The sequence below is a fragment of the Anas acuta genome, chromosome 6 (assembly GCF_963932015.1).
Source record: "Anas acuta chromosome 6, bAnaAcu1.1, whole genome shotgun sequence".
Lineage (NCBI taxonomy): Eukaryota > Metazoa > Chordata > Aves > Anseriformes > Anatidae > Anas > Anas acuta.
The window spans coordinates 37,847,853-37,868,382 of record NC_088984.1 but is presented as its reverse complement, the minus strand read 5'-3'; the positions used below and the strand labels follow the sequence as shown (position 1 = coordinate 37,868,382).

Below are 20,530 nucleotides of genomic sequence, written 5' to 3'. Positions count from 1 at the left end.
GATTCATACTTGTCTCTTAGTCATTTCAGCTGGAATCCAGAGACTTAAAATAAAATTTTCTGTCTCTCTGAAACTGTGAGTAAGCAGAAACCCTTGTTTGGGAAGAATGTCACAAAACGAGTCTTGCAGACTTATGGTTGTATGCTGCTGTGCTATCACTGATCACTGCAGTGTAGTAATGTTTGTAGTAGGAGTTACTCTGATGGTACAACTGTGCAGTAGTAAGAATATGGTTCTGGTTCTCCTGGGCTCCACAGAAGAGCTTAGTGACTGATGCATATCTGGAGTGAGCATAACCTAATGCTTAATGTTCACCAATGTATCCGTTATGTTCCCCAAATGAAAGAAAAATAATGTCTTAGTTAGAGACTAATAATAACTAACAATGTATTGGTTACAGACGTACAGGAAGGTGTGAGATGGTTTTGTTAGTTTGATAAAGTTATTTGCAAAGTAGCTTACGTAGCAGTTAGTGTATATATTAAAATTTGTTGAACTTTATTTTTCTGGTGTTTAATCAATATTCAGGAGGAACGTATTATTCATTTGAGTCATTCATGAAACAAATATTCTTTGATATCTGGTAACAACGTGAAAACTACCAAGTATAATGTTAAGGTTTTTTTGTTTGTTTGCTTTTTAAGACCTACTGTGCTTCAGAAAGATAACAAGTTGTTTACATACAGAAGACTCTGTGTGATGGGGTCTCTTGCTTTGGTTAGCTGGACCACTTGTGGTGCACTGGCTGTATTCGTTATCTATCTTCAATACTTGTTTAAGGTACTGAAAAGCTAAGCATTCCAGATATGTACATAATGTCAACATTTCATCTGCTTTGAATTAACCCAGTGTTAAAAGCAAAAATAGAGGTTACCATTTTTCATACTTTAAGGAAATGTGGTTATTCGCATACTTGAAGTAGGTCTTTTTTTTGAACTCCTCAGACTTTCAATCTCACACTACTTAGAATTATTTTGTTGTTTTGATTGTACTTTTTTAAAGGAATGTATGGTCCTATATGCCTGCTACAATAATTCGTATAGTTTAAATTTTTTCTTATGAATGTCATGTTATAAAATCAAAGACTAATTGGCTCCCTTGGCTGTAGTGAAAGAAGATCCTTGAATGTTCTGTAGAATACTTTTTATTTTAAAGACTTCACAAATCCTTATGAAGTAAAAGGAAGGAAAATGGACAAATTGTAGAATTAGGACGGTCTTTATTGTGTGGCTAATTTGTGGCACTGGCCAAGGGATCAAGGCTCCATATTTAGTCCCTGCTATTCAGTTTCCATGGTCTTTTTTGCATCAGAGCATCTAACTCATCTAAGGTAGATATCTGATTCACCCCATGGTTATATAGCTGCTAAAACAGCTACTGTACTTAGTTACTAGGGAAGCCTTTGGGAGCATGCATCTGGGAGTTAAGGGTACAAAGTGGAGCAGCCTGCAGGTGGTCTGAAGAAGGTATGTAGCAGAAGAAAGCACAGCCTGAAGAACAGGGCTCTCTTTCAAATCCCTGTGACATAAAGTTACCCTGTGAAGGACATTTCCATGCTGACCCTGCTTCCACTTCTGCAGTAAATTTCTGATATGGGACCTCTCCTTTGTGGCCTGATGTGTGTTTTTACAGAAGGGAAGTAAAACTGAGTTATCAGGAGGAAGAGGAAGTAAGGAATATGCAGATTTTCCGATGGTATTCCTTTTCTATCACAGTGGAAGCAGACCAGCTCAGCTTCTCCCTCTGTGCTTGGAAACCCTTAAGAGAGCACTTTGGATGTTGCTGATTAGAACTCCCTCTTCCTCCTAGAATCGCGGCTCCATTGGGACCCTAGAATTATCTATCTATAAAAAGGGACAAAAAATAATTAGCCTGAGATTCTTGTATACTGTAGCTATCGTGTGAAGCAACATTTGTTAAAAAGCCAAATGGTCTGTCTTACAGGTAATAAAACTACATGTGAATGTAGGAGCAGAAAAAAACATGCTAAATGGGGTGAGTATTTCCTGTTTCTCCTCAAAATTAAGTGACCAAAAATCGTTTGGCAAGCCCCATGCATTATAAATTATCGTCTTGCCATTACAGTATTGAGTTGTGTCGTGATGACCAGGTGGCTGTGGAGTTTACTTACTGTATGCATGATGTGAAAGAAAAGCCTGGACACAAGTATCCTATATGGTCACTGCATTCACTGCTGAAGATCACTGCAGTGCAAACTTGACTGAAAACATTTTAGGAGAAATATTTAGTCTCTAAAGATATAGCAGAATGACAGTTTTTTGTCTGAGTTTTGGTATCTGCCTTATCTAAAGAAAAAACCTTTTTTCTAGGTATAAACTATGTTTATAATAACGTATACTCTCTTTTCCAGATAGGTAGCTTGTGGAGTTCCGAGTTCTTTGTTTGTTTGTTTGTTTGTTTTAATCAGAAGGTGACAAATATTACTCATTAGATGGATATGGATTGAGATTCCAGTAAATTGGGAACTATTTGAAAAGGAGTGAAGAAGCAAAATATTGCTGGGTTTCATGCAATGTGAATTTTGTTTCTTTTTTTCAGTTACTTTAACATATAGGATCTGAAGTGTAAGTGCGTGGATACATTCATATAATGACTACTCATTCTTTCATAAAATACGGTTAAAAAAGTAGTCAGCCAGGACATGTTGTTGATAATTTTCTTTGGGACTTTGGGGTGTTATTTACGTTTAGTTTTAAATTTTCTCCATCTCTCTTCTTTCATATTCGTATCATCTTTCCTTGTTTCATTTGTATTTTTTTCTGTCATTGGAAGTTATCATCTGCCAACTCATTTATCTTTGTTATTCATTCCTACAGTTAATGTTTTACTCCCAGTTACATTACCTTCTGTATATTTCTTCCATGAATGATTATATGTGATTTTCACCCACATGTATTATTATTTCTTTTATTCTGTTCTTCCTCCTTCCAGGAACTCCATATTTTTCTCACTGCAGTGGTGTCAGGGTATCTCCATCATCCATTCTTTTTTTTTTTTTTTTTTTTTTTCCAAAGACACACAAACTATTAGTGTAAGAAAATTGCTGGTTAAATCTAGATGCTTTAAAATTGAACTATTGAACTCTGCTTTTGATGGCTTTTTTTGAGGGATAAATTGCAAATTTTCTTCCTGAATCAGAGTTCATATGCGACTGTAGGGACAATTTTTCCCTCCTGCTCCCTTCTTAGGGTTCTTAGAAGCCAGCACGTGTTCTTATGACTACTGTCTTTTATCTTCAGGATTCAGACTGCTCAAAAGAAACTTCACAGAACTCCAGTAGACACACGGTCAAAAGCCGAAGTTTGATAGACTTAACTTCAGAACCAACACAATCTCTCTCCAATAGTACGACAATTGCTGAAACTGTTAACAGTCTTAAGATCCATCTTACAATTCTCTATTTATTCACATGGATTGTGCTGCTGAACCTGCCATCTTTAGTTTACTGGTTTAAAAATCTCAGGTAATTTCTTAAATTGCCAGTAAGGGTGGAGGAAAAGAATCTGAACCTTGGAAGATAGTCACAATTGCAAATGCTTAATTTTTCTACCTACCTTATAGCATGAAAGACTTCAGACAACTACAACTGTAACTAAAGCTAGATTGCATGGAAAGAACAATATAAGTAGATGTTAAGAGGTAATACCAAATGGTATGTTGAAGGAAGTAATGAAACAGAAGTGATTTATATTCAGTTTATGATGACATATACATGACATATATGTTGTTATTAGCACGTCATTGCTCCCACCTTGGATTTTATTTGGTAGCCTAGTTTAAAAGTAACGTGCTTTTAAAACTAACTCACTTTTTTTGGCAGGTACAATGTTAGGCTCGATCCTGATCCTTGTAGATCTACAGCTATTATCCTTGTATGCATTTTAGAAATTCTTATGAATTCAACTACTTCTGAAGTGAAATCAAGGTACTGTAGCCCAGTTCTCAGTTGTTTTACCGCTTCTTTCTTAATTTGTGCTGCACATATATGTAATTGCTCAGCCTACACAGAAATTCCTAAACTCATGTAGTTAAATCTTAAGGACTAGGTAAAATGTAAAATGTATACGAATGACCTGTAGTTCAGGTAAGCGAAGGAAAACAGCAGTGTTTACCATATAGACTTAAATGAAATATTACTATCTAACCAATCAGTTGTACAAAGACTCCTTTTATGAATTTTTCATTCACAACTCATTGAATGTTTTTAAATGTTACAGAATCCTAATACATCTTAAAAATTTTTATCTGGAAGTTACAAGGAAAAGTGGATCTGAAACCACTGTAGATATGTTCTTATAACGCTCCCTTATGGGCACAATTGAAAAATGTGCCTGTAATGTGGTTTCTGCTGAGTTAAGAAGTTTTGAACACTTGTTTTTGCTGACAGATAGAGAATTTCTTCCTCAGACATAAAAGTTAGTCAGTGTCCTATGAAAGATTACTACTAATAAATAATGTAGTTTATTCTCTTGACCAATACCTGTTAACTCGAATAATTTAAAACATTATACCTTTGTGTTACAGTTGATTTATTTTTAAATTAATATAAGGATAATGTTAATTGACATTTTAATAGTCTTTTGGCATAATTTCTCTTGCTTATAAATCACTATTTTCCACTGAACTTAGACATTCTGTTTAAAAAGAGCAAATCTTTGAAATCTAATTTTCAGAAGAAAATTAAATATGCTTCTTTTTTGTTTTTTTTTTTTTTTTTTTTTTTTGCTCCTTCTGCATGTGTGACTACAAAAATACCATTTTTTTCTTTATATTCTTACAGTAAACTCTTGAAGATTGCAGCCAAAGTTCCACTCCCTTTGTCTGTTGCAATGTTGGCTTTTGGACGAATGCATTTATACAAAGTACCCCACTTTGTAACTTTTTCTCTTCTTCTACATGTACTATGTTGTCTTGTGTAACATTGGTTATACATAAGAAGAATATTGCAGCCTAGAAGTAATTCTGGAAAGGGGGTAAATTTCAACAAAGAAATGCCTTGATTAACATGGTAATTTGGATTATTTGGGAAAGATGACAGAACCACGAATACTTTATAAAAAGTTTATAGTTCTGTTCGTGTTGCTTAGAAAGCTTCTCATGGTGTTTACTTCCTGACTGTGAAAATTAAGTGAATTAACAATGTGTGTGTGTGTGTAAGCACATAAATCTTATTAGTATAACATCAATACTGTTTGCCTTGCAGACACTTTGATATTTCACTATACTTCTTTGTTTAAACAGACTTTTTTTACTCAGTATGCTGTGCAATGCATATGTTCTAAACTTGCGTATCTTGCAGGTCTAAAGTATGCTGGTTAAAACTGAATAAATTTCAAGCACACTGTGACTATCACAAAAACTACACAGCCAAGTATAGTTTTAATCATTTTATGCTAATTTAAAAGCTGTCACAGTTGTGTCTAGACAAACCGGAATGTACTGCTTTTATAGAACTGCTATTTCTATCAAAGTATTTGTTCAGTCGCTGTTGAACATTTGTGAGATTATTGAAAGTCTTACACATTTTACTTTTTGTGAGAGTAAAAAAACAACAATACTCTGTGTAGCTTTCTATTCAGGAAAGATGTCAGCAGATTCATAAACAATTTGCTCTAATGTTGTTTTAAAACATTGCCAATTTTTTGTCCATACGTAGAAGCTAGCAAACAGTGAGGTATGGTGTGAGTTTACAGCACAGTTGCTATATTGCACTGTTTACAGGTAGGCAAGGCATTTTTTTTCCTATCATAAATGGAGAATCAGTCATGTTCTAGTAAATGTCCATACAGTAAACTAATATGGAATAGTTAAGTTACAACATCGTAAATTCGTGCCTTGCCATGCTGTGCTAACTTCCTCATGTGGACTCCTGGTACTAGTGGCAAATACTGACCATAATTATTAGCTCTGCGTAAAGTATTATCGTTGTGCCTAGATGCTACAGTGACTGCCATTTATAACAACGCCTAAAATAGCTGTGTGTAAGAAATTCCATCTCCTGGGTATGTGTTTTGCCTACAGAAGAAATCACACTAACCATTAGGTTAAAATGAGGTATTGATTCTGTGTAGAGATGAGCACTTGCTTCTGTGTCAGCTGTCTCCACTATCTGAGATATCTGTCACCTTCATATGGAAATATTATACCAGCTTAATTACTTTATATGGATAATACCAGGAAATCTGCTACCTACTGTCAATTGAGTGTATTCTTAATATAGCTGTAGATCCTGACACATTGATTTTATTGTATCTTGTTATTCTTGCCTAAAGTGCCTCAGTTACTTCTAGCTTGTTCTTAGGGTCAGTTCATTTGAGCCGGCTGGAAAGACTTATTAATTCACACAGACTTTCCACAATGAACTTGTTTGGTCACCTTATAAATAAGTCAGCAGTTCAAGTTATCGGTAAGTCATTAAAACTGCTTTAACTGAAAAGGTTATTAGTAGCTAATCAAACCAACTCTCACTGGTGTCAGTAATTGCTGTGCTGGTCTTCCAGTCTTAACATTTTAATCAAAAGGTTAGATTATGCGTAGTGTTTGTAAATCAGAAAAGTTAACTCAATATATTATATCCTGATACTATCTAACCAAATACATGCTACAGTATATGTATAAATGATAATTTGTTGGTATATACTTGTAGCTTGATTTAACCTAAAAATTACTGTTCAGACATAGAAGAATAGAGTAGTTTTTGTACTTTCAAGTGGCTGTGGGTGAAAGACAATGACAGAACCGCACTGGGGCTGGTAAAAGGCTGTCGTGAAATGTGCAAGATGGATTTCAATGGAAGATCATTTCCTTGATCTTCATGATTGGTTTGGCTTACTAATGTATTTACTGTATTTTACTTCTGATTTTAGTTTTCCATCTTAATCAGATCTTCATGCACAAGCTCATTTTTTGGAGCTGTTGGTGGAATAAAATAATAGAATAAGAAGAGGAAACAGTCTCAGCATGTAGCAACTTTGATAGCTTACAAAATCGAACAGAGAAACATACTGAATTACAGCAGCATAGAATAGCACCAAATTTTTCATTTAATGGTATTTTTTAAGCTGTGAATTTTGTTGATGTTGTTAAGACTCCTCATGAAATGAGTTACAGAATTTTGGGTAGTGATTTTCAAGGTGGAGGCAGGAAAATAAAAAATGTAATCCTTAGCCTGAGATTCCAGACTTTATCACTTCTCTGTTAATGCTCCTTTTTCCAGAGGCTACTTATCTTCAGAGGGGGAAGTAGGGGAAGTCTTACTGCTAGTTTGGATTTTGTGTTCTTTGTCACTTGCTTGATAAAAACTGTGCTCTCAGAGATGTGCATCTGGATTTTGCAGTGATTGTGGACTGTCTAACTAGCTGTTCAAGAGATTAGGTTTCTAATCACAGTTAGATTCCATGTATAATCATTGAAGGTACTAAGACAAATTCAGAGGACAATTCATCCCGTTCTAAGAGAGGATGAATGAAAAGATTTTATAAACATCTAAAATTGTTTTAAGGTAAATACTATGATCTTCCTTTTGGAGAGAAGGCTTCTGTTCTGCAAATTTCTAGTTCTGCCACATCCACCTTTACAATCTGAGCAGAAATGTAGACTAACCCACTGAAAGGATTTTTAATTGACTGCACGAGGAAGTGTAGGTATTACCGAAATAGCCTTTATCTGAGGAGGCTGTGGTTATAAAACAATTTTTGGGAAACATATTGGAATGTCTCTTAATACATTTAAATCAAAATTTCTGTTTATTCTTCAAACTTTATCTAGACTATGGGAGAAGGCACAAACTGGTCTGTGATAGATTAGAACTCTGCTCTCTAAGGGAAGATTCCTGCTGACATGCAGACTCCAAATTTGTTGTTCTGTTCCTTTTCAGAAATTGAGGTATTAATTTCACAAAACCACTGTACTTTATCCATGTGGATGTTCAGCATTTTAAGATGGAGATTATGGTGTGTAAAACAAGCAATTTTTGGCTTGTACCTCAGGATGCATTCAAAAGAAAAGTTTTTGTGGCTTGTATGTTTTTATAAGCTATCAGGGAAGGAGTTAAAACAAAAAAAAAAAAAAACAAACAAAAAACACAACAACTACAAACACACAGAAAAACAACAAAAACCATCACCACCACCACTGGAGATGAACCTGGGCTACCAAATGTCACTAATTGTATAGCAAAGTCTTTTTTTTTTTTTTTTGGGGGGGGGGGGGGGGCGGTAGGGGAGAGACTTAATGAGAATCTTTTAGTAAGGTCCCCATAACTTGAATTCCTCATGAAGTCTAATCTTTTTTGGTTGATGTAATCAAACGTGGATTTTCTTCACGGTCTTGTGACTCTGCAATAATAGTAGCTACACCTGTAGCTATTAGATCATAAAAGGTCTATATTTGTATGGTATAGAAAAAGTGTTACCACTTAACTGGAATTACCAAAGGTGATATTTTCAGTTTCATTTAAACGGTAGGTGCAGTATGTCATATTTTTGCATCATGTGAAATGTCTGATAGTTCTTTTTTGTTTAGTAACTGGAATTCCATTTAATTTTATTTGTAAAACTTGGAGTTCTGCTCTGATTTCTTTTGAGTGCAACGATACATATAGCAATTTATTGCTAAGTATTCATTTGCAAAGATTTTAAAAAAAACAAACACATACACCAAAACAAACAAACCTGAACAGTGCAATTGTAACATATTGCAGAAGGAATGGAGACTGCCTGTGAGTGAGTTTTTCAACTGTGTTGAAAGTCACCCTAATGGGCTACCTTTAAAGAGTCATGCTTTAGCGAGTAAACAAAACAATGCATTGATACTTAAAACAAGCAAAAAGGATTGTGTTGGTTGGTATTTGATATGAAGTTGAATTCTCCATCTATTTTCCAGTAACAAGTTTATAAACTTGTCACTTGGCTTTTTTTCCTGAAATTTGATATATCTATTTCTGTGCTTGACAGAACAGAAAATTGAAGTTAAAAAATAAAGTTAATTATGTGCCCGTGCATATATTTAAACACTTACGAAGCCTTTTTGATCAATCTGATAAAGTTTAGTTCAATCCAGTAATAAGCACTGTGATAAACATACAAAAACGTTAAACAAATATTTTCTGGTTTGTATCTCAGGATGCATTCAAAGTAAGATTTACGTGTCTCATGTGTTTTTATGAGCTATCAGAAGGGGAATTTAAAAAAAAAAAAAGCAACAAACAAAGGACAAGAACCTAGAGTACTGAATGTCAGTAATTGTACAGAAGACAAGACAGAAGTCTTCTTTATACTGCAGAAATAGAGCAGCTATTTAAAGGCTGTCAATACTTAGAGCTACTGAAAATATTTTTGGAGGTGGTTATGGTGTCTTTTCATTAACTGTGCTGCTGTTTTAAGTCACTAAGCCACTACAAAATTGTTAGCTGTAGAACAGACTGAATTCTTACTGTTTCTTTTATATTTCATTGTGAATGTTAGTCACTTAGTTTTCAGGTTTGACTTTTTACATCTCTTTTTTTGGAAGATAATCAAACTGGCTTTTATAAGCACTTAGCACTGTACTGTGAATTGTTTTAAAACTTTCATCGCCATTCCTTTAGCAGAAACATACTTCTGTCCCTAAAGCTATGTGTTGCTCTTACATACCTCTGGAAATGTTTGCCAGGGAATGACAATTGAAGAAAAAAGAAAGTATTTATGTTAAAGTAAAATACTTTTTCTACCTTTTCTTAGAGCTAGAACTTTCAGCTAGTATTCATAGAACAATCCATTAAGTGTTTAAAAAGCTTATATGAAAAACCTGTATTTTGATGCATTTTCATATTTACGGAAGAATGTATTCAAAACTTCTAATCAGGTCAGTTATCTTTATCTAAAAGACTAAAATGTATACATTTCATCTTGTTACTAAACATTACTGCTTTTTAAAATAAATATAAGCATTTAGGGAGAAAATTCTGTAGCTTTTACTGAAGTAAATCTGCCCACCACTTTAATTCTTCAGGTATCTCAGCATATAACTGTCTCAAATATGTGCTTACTGTGTTGAGTACGGAAACCAGTCACACTTGTGATATTTTGACCTTAATTTGGTTTAATATTTAGGGTCTCATTCTGTATTCTTACATGCAAGTTGCAGTTTTTGCAACTCATATATTCATGAATAAATCTTGTAAACATGTACTCTCTGCAGTTAATGATGGGTTTTGGTCTGAATTCTGTAGGAAGCGTATAGTATCAGACCTGATCTTGTGTCTATAAAATCCAGGAATGGCACACAGACCTGTTATTTTGCAGCACATCATTCCAGTTCTTGCTTCCACACACGGCTATCCTTGCTGTGCAGTATCCTTCTGCTGTAGCACAAAATTTAGGCTTCACAGTAACAGAAGGCACTGCAAATGACATAGTGAAGATACAGAGCGTCTGTCCTGTTGTTTTATTAAGTTGTGCGTGTTTGTTGAAATACCAGCAAAGACTTATTTTTCCTCCAACTGCATAAATGCTTTCGAGGCATATGTCAAGCATGCAAGTGTTTTGATGTTTAGCTTTTTTAAATGCTAAATGCACTATTCTGGGATCAACTCAGGCTTCCGTATTTTCCATTTGTGTCGCTTTGAGTGTGAACACAGTATTAGAGACTTCAGTACATAACAACTGAAATATTTTACAGAAGTCTAAAAAAGTAGACATGACATATAAAATTAGAGTGCCAGATCAAAATTGAAATGTGAAATTTCTCACTGTGACTCGAAACTTGTAGCTTTCTAAAGCAAAACAAACAAACATACCCTGTGCCTTAAAGCAGCAAATTAATACACTTTAGCCTATAGACTTCTGTAGCCTTATTTTTCATTTTTGAAACCAACCAAAAATATTTGTGTGGATCATACTGAAACTTGATTTGGGGAGAATATTTTTTGACCCCTCCTCCCTTTTTACTGCATTTGCAGAGATTAAGATTTATGTGAAGTATGGTGTACTTGTGGTTTGGAATCATCACTTGAAGTCAGAAAGCTTTAGTGACTTACTTCTCAAATATGCCTATTATGACAAAAAGGAAAATAGGGAAGAAAAAATAGTCTCAGATGTGGCTTGTCTTCTGTATGTCTAAGTATTCTAATTTTTTGTTTAGTTTCTTCAAAACTGTAGCTCAAGCAAAATATTTAAGACATTGAATATCAGTATCTACACAAGTGTGAGAGGAAAAAGTGGTTTGGGTGTAGTGTGGGGGTTGTTTGCTTTTAAGCTCCAGCAGTTTGAGTACATGATTTCAAGTTTTAGGGAAAATATTCATATATAAAAGCCTGAAAAGATTGAAAAAAAAAAATAGCTGTCTGCATTCTGTTCTTCTCAGAAACAGAAATATTCAAGATCCTAAAATCCTGCTTTGATGTAGTAAATACAGATGTATAAATATAAATATATAGTATATATTTTTAATATGAAGACCTTAGGAAAGCCACTTCTTGACCTCTGTTTTTTTCTTTGTTCTCTCTATAGAATTGTTTGTTTTGAACAAAGCCCCCCAAATTCTGAGTCTGTTGTTTTTCAGTAGTACTAAGTAAGACTGATTCTTGATTAGAGATGCCGTATCTCAAAGACTGTCATTGGACTGTGGATATTTCAAAATGCACACACAATGACTTCATGTCAGGTGAAACAATCACTGTTTGCAGCAATACAAGTAGGAGTTACTAACTTTCTTTTGTGGACATCTGAATCTGGCTGTCGTAATCCTGATTTTAGTGTGGAACAACAGAAACCACGCCATTTTTGTGTCTTCTTTGCTACTTCCTTCCATATGTGAGTTTAGGACTTTTAAAACTCTTGATCCAATTGCCTAACTTGATCTTCTTTGTTCTGTGCTGATGATATTTCAATAATCCTAGTCATTGTTGACATCCTGGCTACAGGAACACTAGTACGAAAATCATGGAGAGGGCAGAACTACTTTTAAGACTTTATTTACGATGGTGAATCTAGAAAAATTGTGCAGGCCTAGTAATCCAAAGCAAAAGACAGCATAATATTGGGTAAAACACCCTATTTAGCTGATGGGTATTGCAGTTGTCTATTTCTTTTTGCTAGGAGGGCTTTATATCACTGAAAGACACATACATTACTTTTGGAGAAATCTATTGGTTAACGAACAACCTCACTTTTAACTCTTCCTCTATTTAGAGTTCTTATATAACTAGTGTAAACCTGGTGTTTTAGGTGGAGCTAACTAACTGCTAAAGGTTTCTGGAGATGTTGGCAGATTCTTATCAATAAGTGGTTGAATAATGCTATAAAAAATTATTGTGCTTTTTAAAACAGTTATAACTGAATTCTTGGTTCTCTACAGCGCTCACAATGTAATAAGCTTCAGCAAGTATTTGTCTTGAGATGCTGAGAAAACGTTGGAGAATACGTATCTTCAGCTAATGTTTAAATTACTGAAAGTTGAAACCTCAGTTGTTCAAAACTGCTTTTTAGATACCATTCCTTTTTTGTTGTTGTTGAAGTTGAAGACAACTTGAATAGGAGCTATGCTGGTACTTTAATGTTTTGTTTGTTGGTTTCCCTGTCTGTAGTGTGTACAAAACATGTCTTTTTTGTCCTTTTTTTTTTTTTTTTTTTTTTTTTACTAAAGTGTACATGACTTAAAGTACACTGTATAGCATATGTTCTGTTAGATAAACACTTCTGTATATTTTTGTATGGTGTTCTAACGTGGTTGCATTAGTATGAACAGTTGTAATTCACAGAAAGTGCCACTTAACAATCATACTCTGTAGAGGTTTGTGAATGTTACCTGTACTTTCATTGCACAGACACGCTAATGGGTGTTGTGGTGAATATTTGCCTTTAGTCTTTGCTCAGGTACTGATGTGGAGCAGTTTGGTGCTTTTCCTTCCAACTTGTAATACTTGGGATTCTAAGCAGAGAATAAAAACAATGAACAAAAGCATTGTGGTTGGAGCATTACTTTACATAACAGACACTTTTCTCATATATTACGTAGCATACAGGAAAGATGCTTAACAAAGCCTGTCTCAATATCATGCCTCAATATCATGTATCTTAGGCCTTTATATGTGTCTTGCTATCATGAATGGGAAATGTAAAACAGTGGAAAAGAATGTGTTCTGTAAATAACCTAATAGTTTTGATTTTGCTTCTAATTCCAGAACAGGATTTTAAAGAATTTTTATTTTGAAGTAACTTGCATGAAACTGAAGAAGCAATGCAATGAACATCTTCAGATTCAGTGGAATTTTAAAAATATATGAATATTACTGTGTCATATTGCCTATGTCATTGGTATAGCTTCTTTCAGAAGATTTGAACTAAAGCTGTGTCTCTATGTAGGCAGTCTGTTGAGAAAAACCTAGTGCTTAAATTTGGCCACATTTAAAATGCAGAATTTGGACATCTGTCTTGAAAGCATTTGTTAAACTAGCTACTGTCCTCAAAGGAGGATACAATTTTGTTCAATCAGCCTAACTATACTAATAGTACTTTAGTATCAATGTATACTACTTATATTTGACTTTGAAGGAAAGAACTGTAATTAAATTATCTTTAAAAAAAAAAAAATATTTGGCATAAAATACATTAAAATGAGCAGTAAGTCTAAACAGACTTTTCTCTCTGACAATTAGCTTAAATTCTTGTACCTTAAAAACACGACTTTGTAGAGATTTTTTTTTTTAAAAAAAAGACCACTTACAGGCAAACATATACTAATTGAATCTCTTGCTTGTCCACGTGATTCATCAGTCAACCAAAATGTCTGAATTCTCTTATGGGATACCCGTAATAGTCCAACAGCAACAATGCTTGTTTCAAATTTACAAAAGACCTTGCTATGTTTTATTATCTAAATATACTGCATATCCCCCCCCCCATATTTTTTTCTGAATAAATCAAATGATAGAATAGAGGGGAAAAATGAAAGGGTGGCTGAAATAAACCTGTCTGCTCTTTTTTTTTTCTCATTATTATTATAATTTTTAAAGTTAAATCTGAAGTGTAAGCCCAAACTGTAAATCAAGATTTTTTTTCCTTCCGGTCATTACCTTTAGAGGAACTTCTGGTTAATTTAGAAGGTAACTTATACCGATGCTAACAAATGATTTTTGGGCACCTCTAGGAAGGAAAAGAAGAACTGTGAGGAAATGTGGTCACCTTGCCATCACAGAGGTTTGGAAAGTTTGAACCAATGGCTCTGACCAATCTGTTTTATGCCTGCTCTGACTCAGACACCAGGTTGTAGAAGCCTGCTCAGACTTCACTCCAGCACTGGTGGGAAATGTGTTTGCTATTGCAGTGATCATGGTATAAAGTAAAGATGTCAGACAGAACTGGAACAGGAAGTCCCAGGGGGAAGATGATAATATATGAAGGCAGAAGATGATAATAATGAAGGCAATGGAGAAATACCTACAAGGTGAATAACTGGGATCAGAACACTGTTTTGCTAAAACAATACGTTAGCTGCACAAGATATTCAGACTCGATAAATGATTAGTGAATAAAATAATGTGGATAGCCAAGTAGTATTAAGTGTTGTAGAGAAGAAACAGGTCTAAGCTAAATAGGTGTAAGATCAATTTGGTGGGATGGGATGGGATTCAGGTTAAAAAACCTGTTATTTAGGCAACAGAACTGAATCATTCCTGCTTTCTTTATCACTGCTGTGTGCTGACGGCCTGCCACCAGAAGTGCTCTTGTGCTCTGACTAATGAAGACGTGGCACTGGACATGCATTTACAAAGGGGGAGTGAAGGAAAGCAAAGCCGTGTATACACCTGTGCTTATGTGAAGGTAAGTAAATGAAAACCAAGCTGATCAGAGACCTGTTGACCTCAACCGTGAGTACCATCAGAGTGCAAGCAGAAAATGTCCTGCTTGTGATTAAATATAGGTGAATTTTCAGATAGCTATGTGTCTCCTGTCTTAAAAGGAAATAAACCCGCTCTTGGCTTTACAGATACTGATTGTGTATGTACACAGCATAAATGTGCATTAACTGATTGATTATATGTTGACTGGAGGAGGAATCAAGACCAAAGATTCTCATATGCAAGTTAACATCACTAAGGTAAACTTTTAGCAACTGCTGTTTCAATATTTCTTTTGTTTACGTTTATTTAGTCAGTGCCAGAAATAAAATTCCAAACAATGTTTCTGGCTACAGAGCCTGGTGTCTCTGGCAAAAGAAACCAAAGTCTAATAGGAAATCTCAGAAGTCATGTTGAAGATTAAGAAATCTTCCTCAACAGAAGCAAGTTGAGTGAATGATTCTCTGTCTGTGTTCCCATCTGGGGGAGAGAAAGAACACCCCCCCCCCCCCCCCCCCCCCCCCCCCCAAAAAAAAAAATATTTTAAGTTTTGTTGAATATAAGCCATTAGAGGTATTTACCTTAAATATTTTAAGGTAAATTTAAATATCTTAAGGTGGTAGCTGTAAAATGGCTGCTTAGTAACATAGGACAATGTTTTGGAAAGAAATAAGGGTACTTCCATGCATAGTTTAAACTGTTCCTTAAACCATCTTAAAGTGACAAGTCTGTCACCCTAAGGAAATCCAGGACTGCAGTTTCCCTTCATAATTAAATGAAAGGGCTAATTCTCCTTGTGTCTGATGATGAATTTTTTCTTTTTTTTTTGTTGTTTTTTTTTTTAATGACATAAATATAGTTCCTTCCTTCAGAAACAGAGAGGTACCTTGTTTGTAAGTTTCTTTAGAATTGATTTTAGGGCAGTTGGATTGGGAAATGAGGCTACTTTTGTTTTTTAAACCTTCTGTAATTTCCATTAGATGTTTTACCTTGGCTCTGCAGAAGACTACAGGTATTTGATTTGGCACCCCTAAATATACAGTAAAATACCATATCATTCAATAAACTAACAAAACCCACCAACAATAACAGCAGCTTGGTTTAAACAGCTGTAGCAGCAGCTTATTGTGTCTCCTACACAAAGTGATGAGGAAATCATGAAATTGCTGTGGGTTGTAAGTGTAAATTCTGAGCTACATATAATGCAGATCTCTAATAAGAAGGATGAAGCCTACCTATAGGCATTATTCCAAAACAGGGAAATCCTCATTTTATAGACTGGTAATCAAGATGCAAACAATCGTGATGTGACCATGGCTACATACATAGACTCTGCTATGCCAGAAATTATTCCTAAAGCAGATATGACAACCAAAGGTGTTTTTTTTATGTTTGCTTTTTCAAACAAATACTTTGCCCTAATTTTACACCAAATTTCAGAATTAAGGGTGTTTTGGTATTGGAAAATTAAGCAAGCTGCTGATCTTTCTGTTCTTATGCAATTTTTTTCAATAATGTTTTTTATTTCAACCGTATAGAATAATATACCAGTTGGATAAGTCAACTTCTGGGTGTCAAGCTGTCAATAAGCCAACACTTACTGCAGTGATGACATCAATACTGATAGAATTTTGGTTACTCTATCAGTAATGATGTTAAGATGCCCACAATTTTGTCTGCATGGAAGAGCATCGTTAGGCTTTTGTTTTAGTTTTCAGTATTGAAACCCAAAAAAGATGTAAAGCCTTCTACTCCGGAAAAACACAGTCATCATTAGGGTTAAGATAAATCTTTATCAAAAACTAGTTTTAAAATGTCTCTTTAGAGATGCATTTTATGTGATGCTAATCAAAAATCACCTAAATAGTAGAGACAAGAGTGTAGTGAATGTACAAGCAAAAAATACTGATCAGTTTTGAGATGAAGGACATTACAAAATAAAGCCAAGGTAAATTAGCATAGTCCTTCTTGCACTCTTTGTCTTAGTTTGTAGTATGACAGGAGCGTATCGACTGTCAGTAAGATCAGAGAAGGAAAGCAACGCTTTCATTAAAATGTTATGGTTTTGGAAACAGACATTACTTTTCTCTCTTTCTCCAGCATCAAGAAAAAGATCCATATCTCATCTTGCTTGAAAACCATTCTACCAGCTGTACTTATCTGTTAGTCACTGTTTGGTAGATGTGGTTAATAATTTTTAATTAAAAGTAATATTTTGATAGAGCTCTGCTATCTCTGCTGGGAGTTGTATTAAACTTATTATATGCTTACCACCAATTTTCTGTAATGCAGCTTAGGGAGGAGGAATTTGCACTGCACTGTTCAATAGCAACAGGTCTTAAGAGTATTAAGGATGAAATTCTCAAGGGTCTTTATGTCATGGATGGAAATGGAATCATTACTGTATTTTTGAACTGCTAACGTCATTGACACCCACCTACAGTCCACTAGAAATATAAGTGCAGAGATCAGTTCGTTCACAGATTACAAGCAGAAGAACCAAGAAGGGGCAAGCCAGAGCCAAATTCACTGGTAAGCTTTATTTTAAAGAGAGTGAAAGGTTAGAATCTGATTTTTTTTTTCTTGAATCAAGTTTTGAAACAAGTCTCTAGTGTATTATACCAGACTGTATTGTCATTGCACTTATTAATATATGTAGTGCGCTTTCATTTCATTAAATTAAAGAAAAAAAAAAAAGAGAAATGTGATCTTAAGCCATAGTTTTGCATTATCCTTGGAAGCATACAAAAACTGGATACTTTAACTAATCAGCCAATGAAAATGGCTGTAATGTAATAAAAAATGTAAATTTACAAATGTCAGTTTCTTGTGTTAAGCGCCAAACTGGTCTCTTTCATAAGGAAGGAACTTGGTGTCTAGAAATAGCTTTGTTAAGGGAAACACTTCTTTAGAATAATTTGTTCTTCTTAGTACTTCAGTGTAGAACCAAAAAAGCTGATAGCACACAAATGTGATCTGTAGTAGGCAGATTTTCCTTGTCATGGATAATTTGCAGCGCTCCTTTGGATTGTTAGCGTAACTTGTTAGCAGTGACAGTTCTGTAGGACTTAAGGAGCCTGGTTCTTTGTCCTTCTAACAGGTAGTCTGTTCATCTTTTCAACATGTGGAAAGTGGTGCTCCTGGGTCTATATACAGTATTGGCTGTAAGAGGATTGACAAAGGGTGCTCCTTTCCAACCAGAAGAAAAATGGAAACCTCTAGATAACCCTAGAAACAGAGATCTGGTAAGGAAATACTGCAAGAAGGATAGTCTAAGTTTTGTTTGTGTTTTCTTTCACAAGATTTTTTGTCTACTTATATACAGGTGAGAGGGTTTAGTAACTATGCACTTTGTATAGCCAATAACAACAACTGGATAAGCATTCTTCAGTCTAGATGTACCCCTTAACTGAAGAGACATTCTTAGTGTGATCTTCATCCAGCAGGTTTACTTTTAAAAATGTTTTGATCATACGGATGCTCATTTTATGGTCCAGAACAGGAATGATTATTATGTTTCTTTCAAATTTGTACTCTGTTGATTACGTGTTTCATCTTCTAGATGTACAGGTAAGTTTCCATCTGGCATGTTGTTTGTAGCAAAAGATCTGAAAGTTAACCACTTGCAAGATCTTATAAGTAATTTGGGGGGGGGGGGGGGGAGTTTCCTACAGTTTTCCCCACTGTTTAAAGAAGCATTGATTAAATATTTCTACTTGTAAGCAATCTAAGGGGCCAATTCAAATCTATTGTCCACTGCTGCTAACTCTTGGAGAACGTGTCTTTAGAGAAATGTTTAACAGAACTGCACTATCTATTTGCCCTCAGCAAGGGTTTTGCTGTGTCTGTTTTAAAAGGATTAACATTTGCATCTTCTGTGGTTCAGTTGGGAGCGTGGATCACCAGTAAAATGCTGGTGGTCCTTAAATGCTATCAGCCATGGGCAGATTGGATGAGTCTGAACTCTATTGCCGATACTGCATCAGTTTATGATCAAAATAGAGCATTTCACCCATTATAGGAGGAAATGTTTAATCTACTGTGTTTCAGTATGAATAATTAATGTCTGTTGGGCGTGCTTTGTTTTCACATATGAAATATGTTCAGTTTTTCAGAACACTCCAGGCTTATTTTTCGGGCAGGGGTCTTGATCTCAGAAAATTCCCAGCTACTTTCACTATGAACAATGAAGGACCGAGGCCTGTCATGTTCTACTCAGATCCTATTGCTTCTGCATTTGCAGATTATGAAGAAAGGAAAAATTCTTTTCCAAATCATTTCAAAGGCTAAAAGATGGTGCTGAACCAAGGTAAAAGAGGATGCCTTTTCCTCTAATGTTGTTACATGTAAGCCAGTGAAAGACTTGAATTCAAGTGATTCTCACTTTTGTCTGAAGTATAAAAACAACTTGTTATTCAGAAGAAATGAAAAATGTGACACCTTAACTCATGCCTGAAGTTTTTTGGATATTGTTTGAGGTAGAGATTTATGAGGTGTTAACTACTTCTGTAAAATAACACGTGGTACTTCTGCAGATCTATATAGACCATGCTTTTTTTTTTTTTTTTTCATGGGGAGAGAAATGCTGAAAATGTACACATAATATAGAAGGCAGATTTTATTTAAGTAACTTAAACTATTAATAAAATTGTAGACTATTTATTTCATGTGATGCATGGATATTAAGAAAATGAATTTACATGTATGATACTGCACTGTCAAAGCATACATTGTGTACATCTTTGTCCACTTGTGTTGTTTTCCGTATTTCTACCACTACTATTGAAGGTTGAATAAAATGATTGTGAATTCATTCATACGTTTCTGTAAATGTGAAATAAAATTGACAGGGGCCAAGTTTGCATTATGAATAAATACAGCCTCACATTATAGTAGGTATTTCTTAGCTATCTTATCTATGTATTAGTAAACGCTGTAACACATAAATCATTTTATAGCTCATTTTGAAAGTCATTGAATAGTGCCGATTCTGAGGAAAGGGGAACAACTCTTTACTCCCATTTTAAAAATAGGTGAAAATTTCAGTACGATTTGAATCTAAGCATTTAGGTGATGTGCCCAATACTTTAAAGAGATTCACTTGTGATCAGTGTTCAGCTAAGGATTTTTAGGGTTGCATAACATGTATTTTTGTGATCATAATCATAGCTCCACTGTCCTTAGCGTGAATAACAGTGAAAGCTGCAGTTAGATTTTAATACTAAATTATTTTTTTGCCAAGTGTTTGTCAGTAAAGAAATAAGCAAAAAAAAAAAAAAGCTCCCCACAAGGAGTACAATGCATGTCAATTTGGAAATGGACCAGAAGGGCTTTGTCTAATGCCCTCTTGCCCTTTTTTCCCCTCTCTTTCAGGTGTTAACTCCTCAACTTCACGCCAAGTGGTAACTCACAGCAACCCACTCCTGCTTTACCTGTGACACGACACTCCGGGGACCTCTCTGTGTCACGGTTTTCCCCGTGCAAGCTGCCTTCTCCCTCTAGCTGGCTCTTTGCTGTCTGTTGACAAACGCGTGCTGCTGGGCTCACAGCCTTGTGTTAAAACGTGAATAAAAGGGGAGTGCAAAGGGGGGCTTCTCCCTGCTGCCCCGTGTCTGTGTGCGCGGGGGTAACCCGGGGCTGCCTGTGGGGAGGAGATGTGGGGGAGCCCCTGGCGTGGTACCCCTGGGGTGC

The 20,530-nt window shown here is 35.2% G+C and overlaps 2 protein-coding genes and 1 long non-coding RNA gene across 7 annotated transcripts in view; 2 read left to right on the top strand and 1 right to left on the bottom strand.

Annotated features, from left to right (window-relative positions):
* The window catches only part of PGAP1 (post-GPI attachment to proteins inositol deacylase 1), a 45,822-nt gene extending 25,395 nt beyond the window's left edge, over window positions 1–20,427 (top strand). For 2 of the 5 annotated variants that reach the window (XM_068686582.1, XM_068686583.1), the window contains exons 23-27: window positions 645–780; window positions 1,945–1,995; window positions 3,261–3,484; window positions 3,842–3,946; window positions 4,802–9,231. In XM_068686582.1, coding sequence (XP_068542683.1) covers window positions 645–780; window positions 1,945–1,995; window positions 3,261–3,484; window positions 3,842–3,946; window positions 4,802–4,940 — 655 coding nt within the window. In that variant the 3' untranslated portion in view covers window positions 4,941–9,231. Of the gene's footprint in view, window positions 1–644; window positions 781–1,944; window positions 1,996–3,260; window positions 3,485–3,841; window positions 3,947–4,801; window positions 9,232–14,717; window positions 14,823–17,131; window positions 17,272–17,939; window positions 18,085–19,082; window positions 19,653–20,212 lie in introns of those variants that run through there. The other 3 variants (XR_011097877.1, XR_011097876.1, XR_011097878.1) reach the window with 3 other exon arrangements.
* Window positions 1–20,530, bottom strand: part of LOC137858606 (uncharacterized) — a 34,841-nt gene that overhangs the window by 13,810 nt on the left and 501 nt on the right. The window lies entirely within an intron of this gene.
* C6H2orf66 (chromosome 6 C2orf66 homolog) lies at window positions 17,952–20,427 on the top strand. Its single transcript, XM_068686605.1, has 3 exons — window positions 17,952–18,084; window positions 18,947–19,148; window positions 20,213–20,427. Exons 1-2 carry the CDS (start codon window positions 17,962–17,964, stop codon window positions 19,127–19,129), a joined length of 306 nt encoding a protein of 101 aa, XP_068542706.1. The 5' UTR covers window positions 17,952–17,961; the 3' UTR covers window positions 19,130–19,148; window positions 20,213–20,427.

Excerpts from the sequence above, each read along its gene's own strand:
- C6H2orf66 (XM_068686605.1), top strand. The coding sequence starts at position 17,962 with ATGTGGAAAGTGGTGCTCCTGGGTCTATATACAGTATTGGCTGTAAGA. Across the intron at positions 18,085-18,946 it reads ACCCTAGAAACAGAGATCTG|TTTTTCAGAACACTCCAGGC; the intron begins GTAAGGAAATAC and ends AAATATGTTCAG.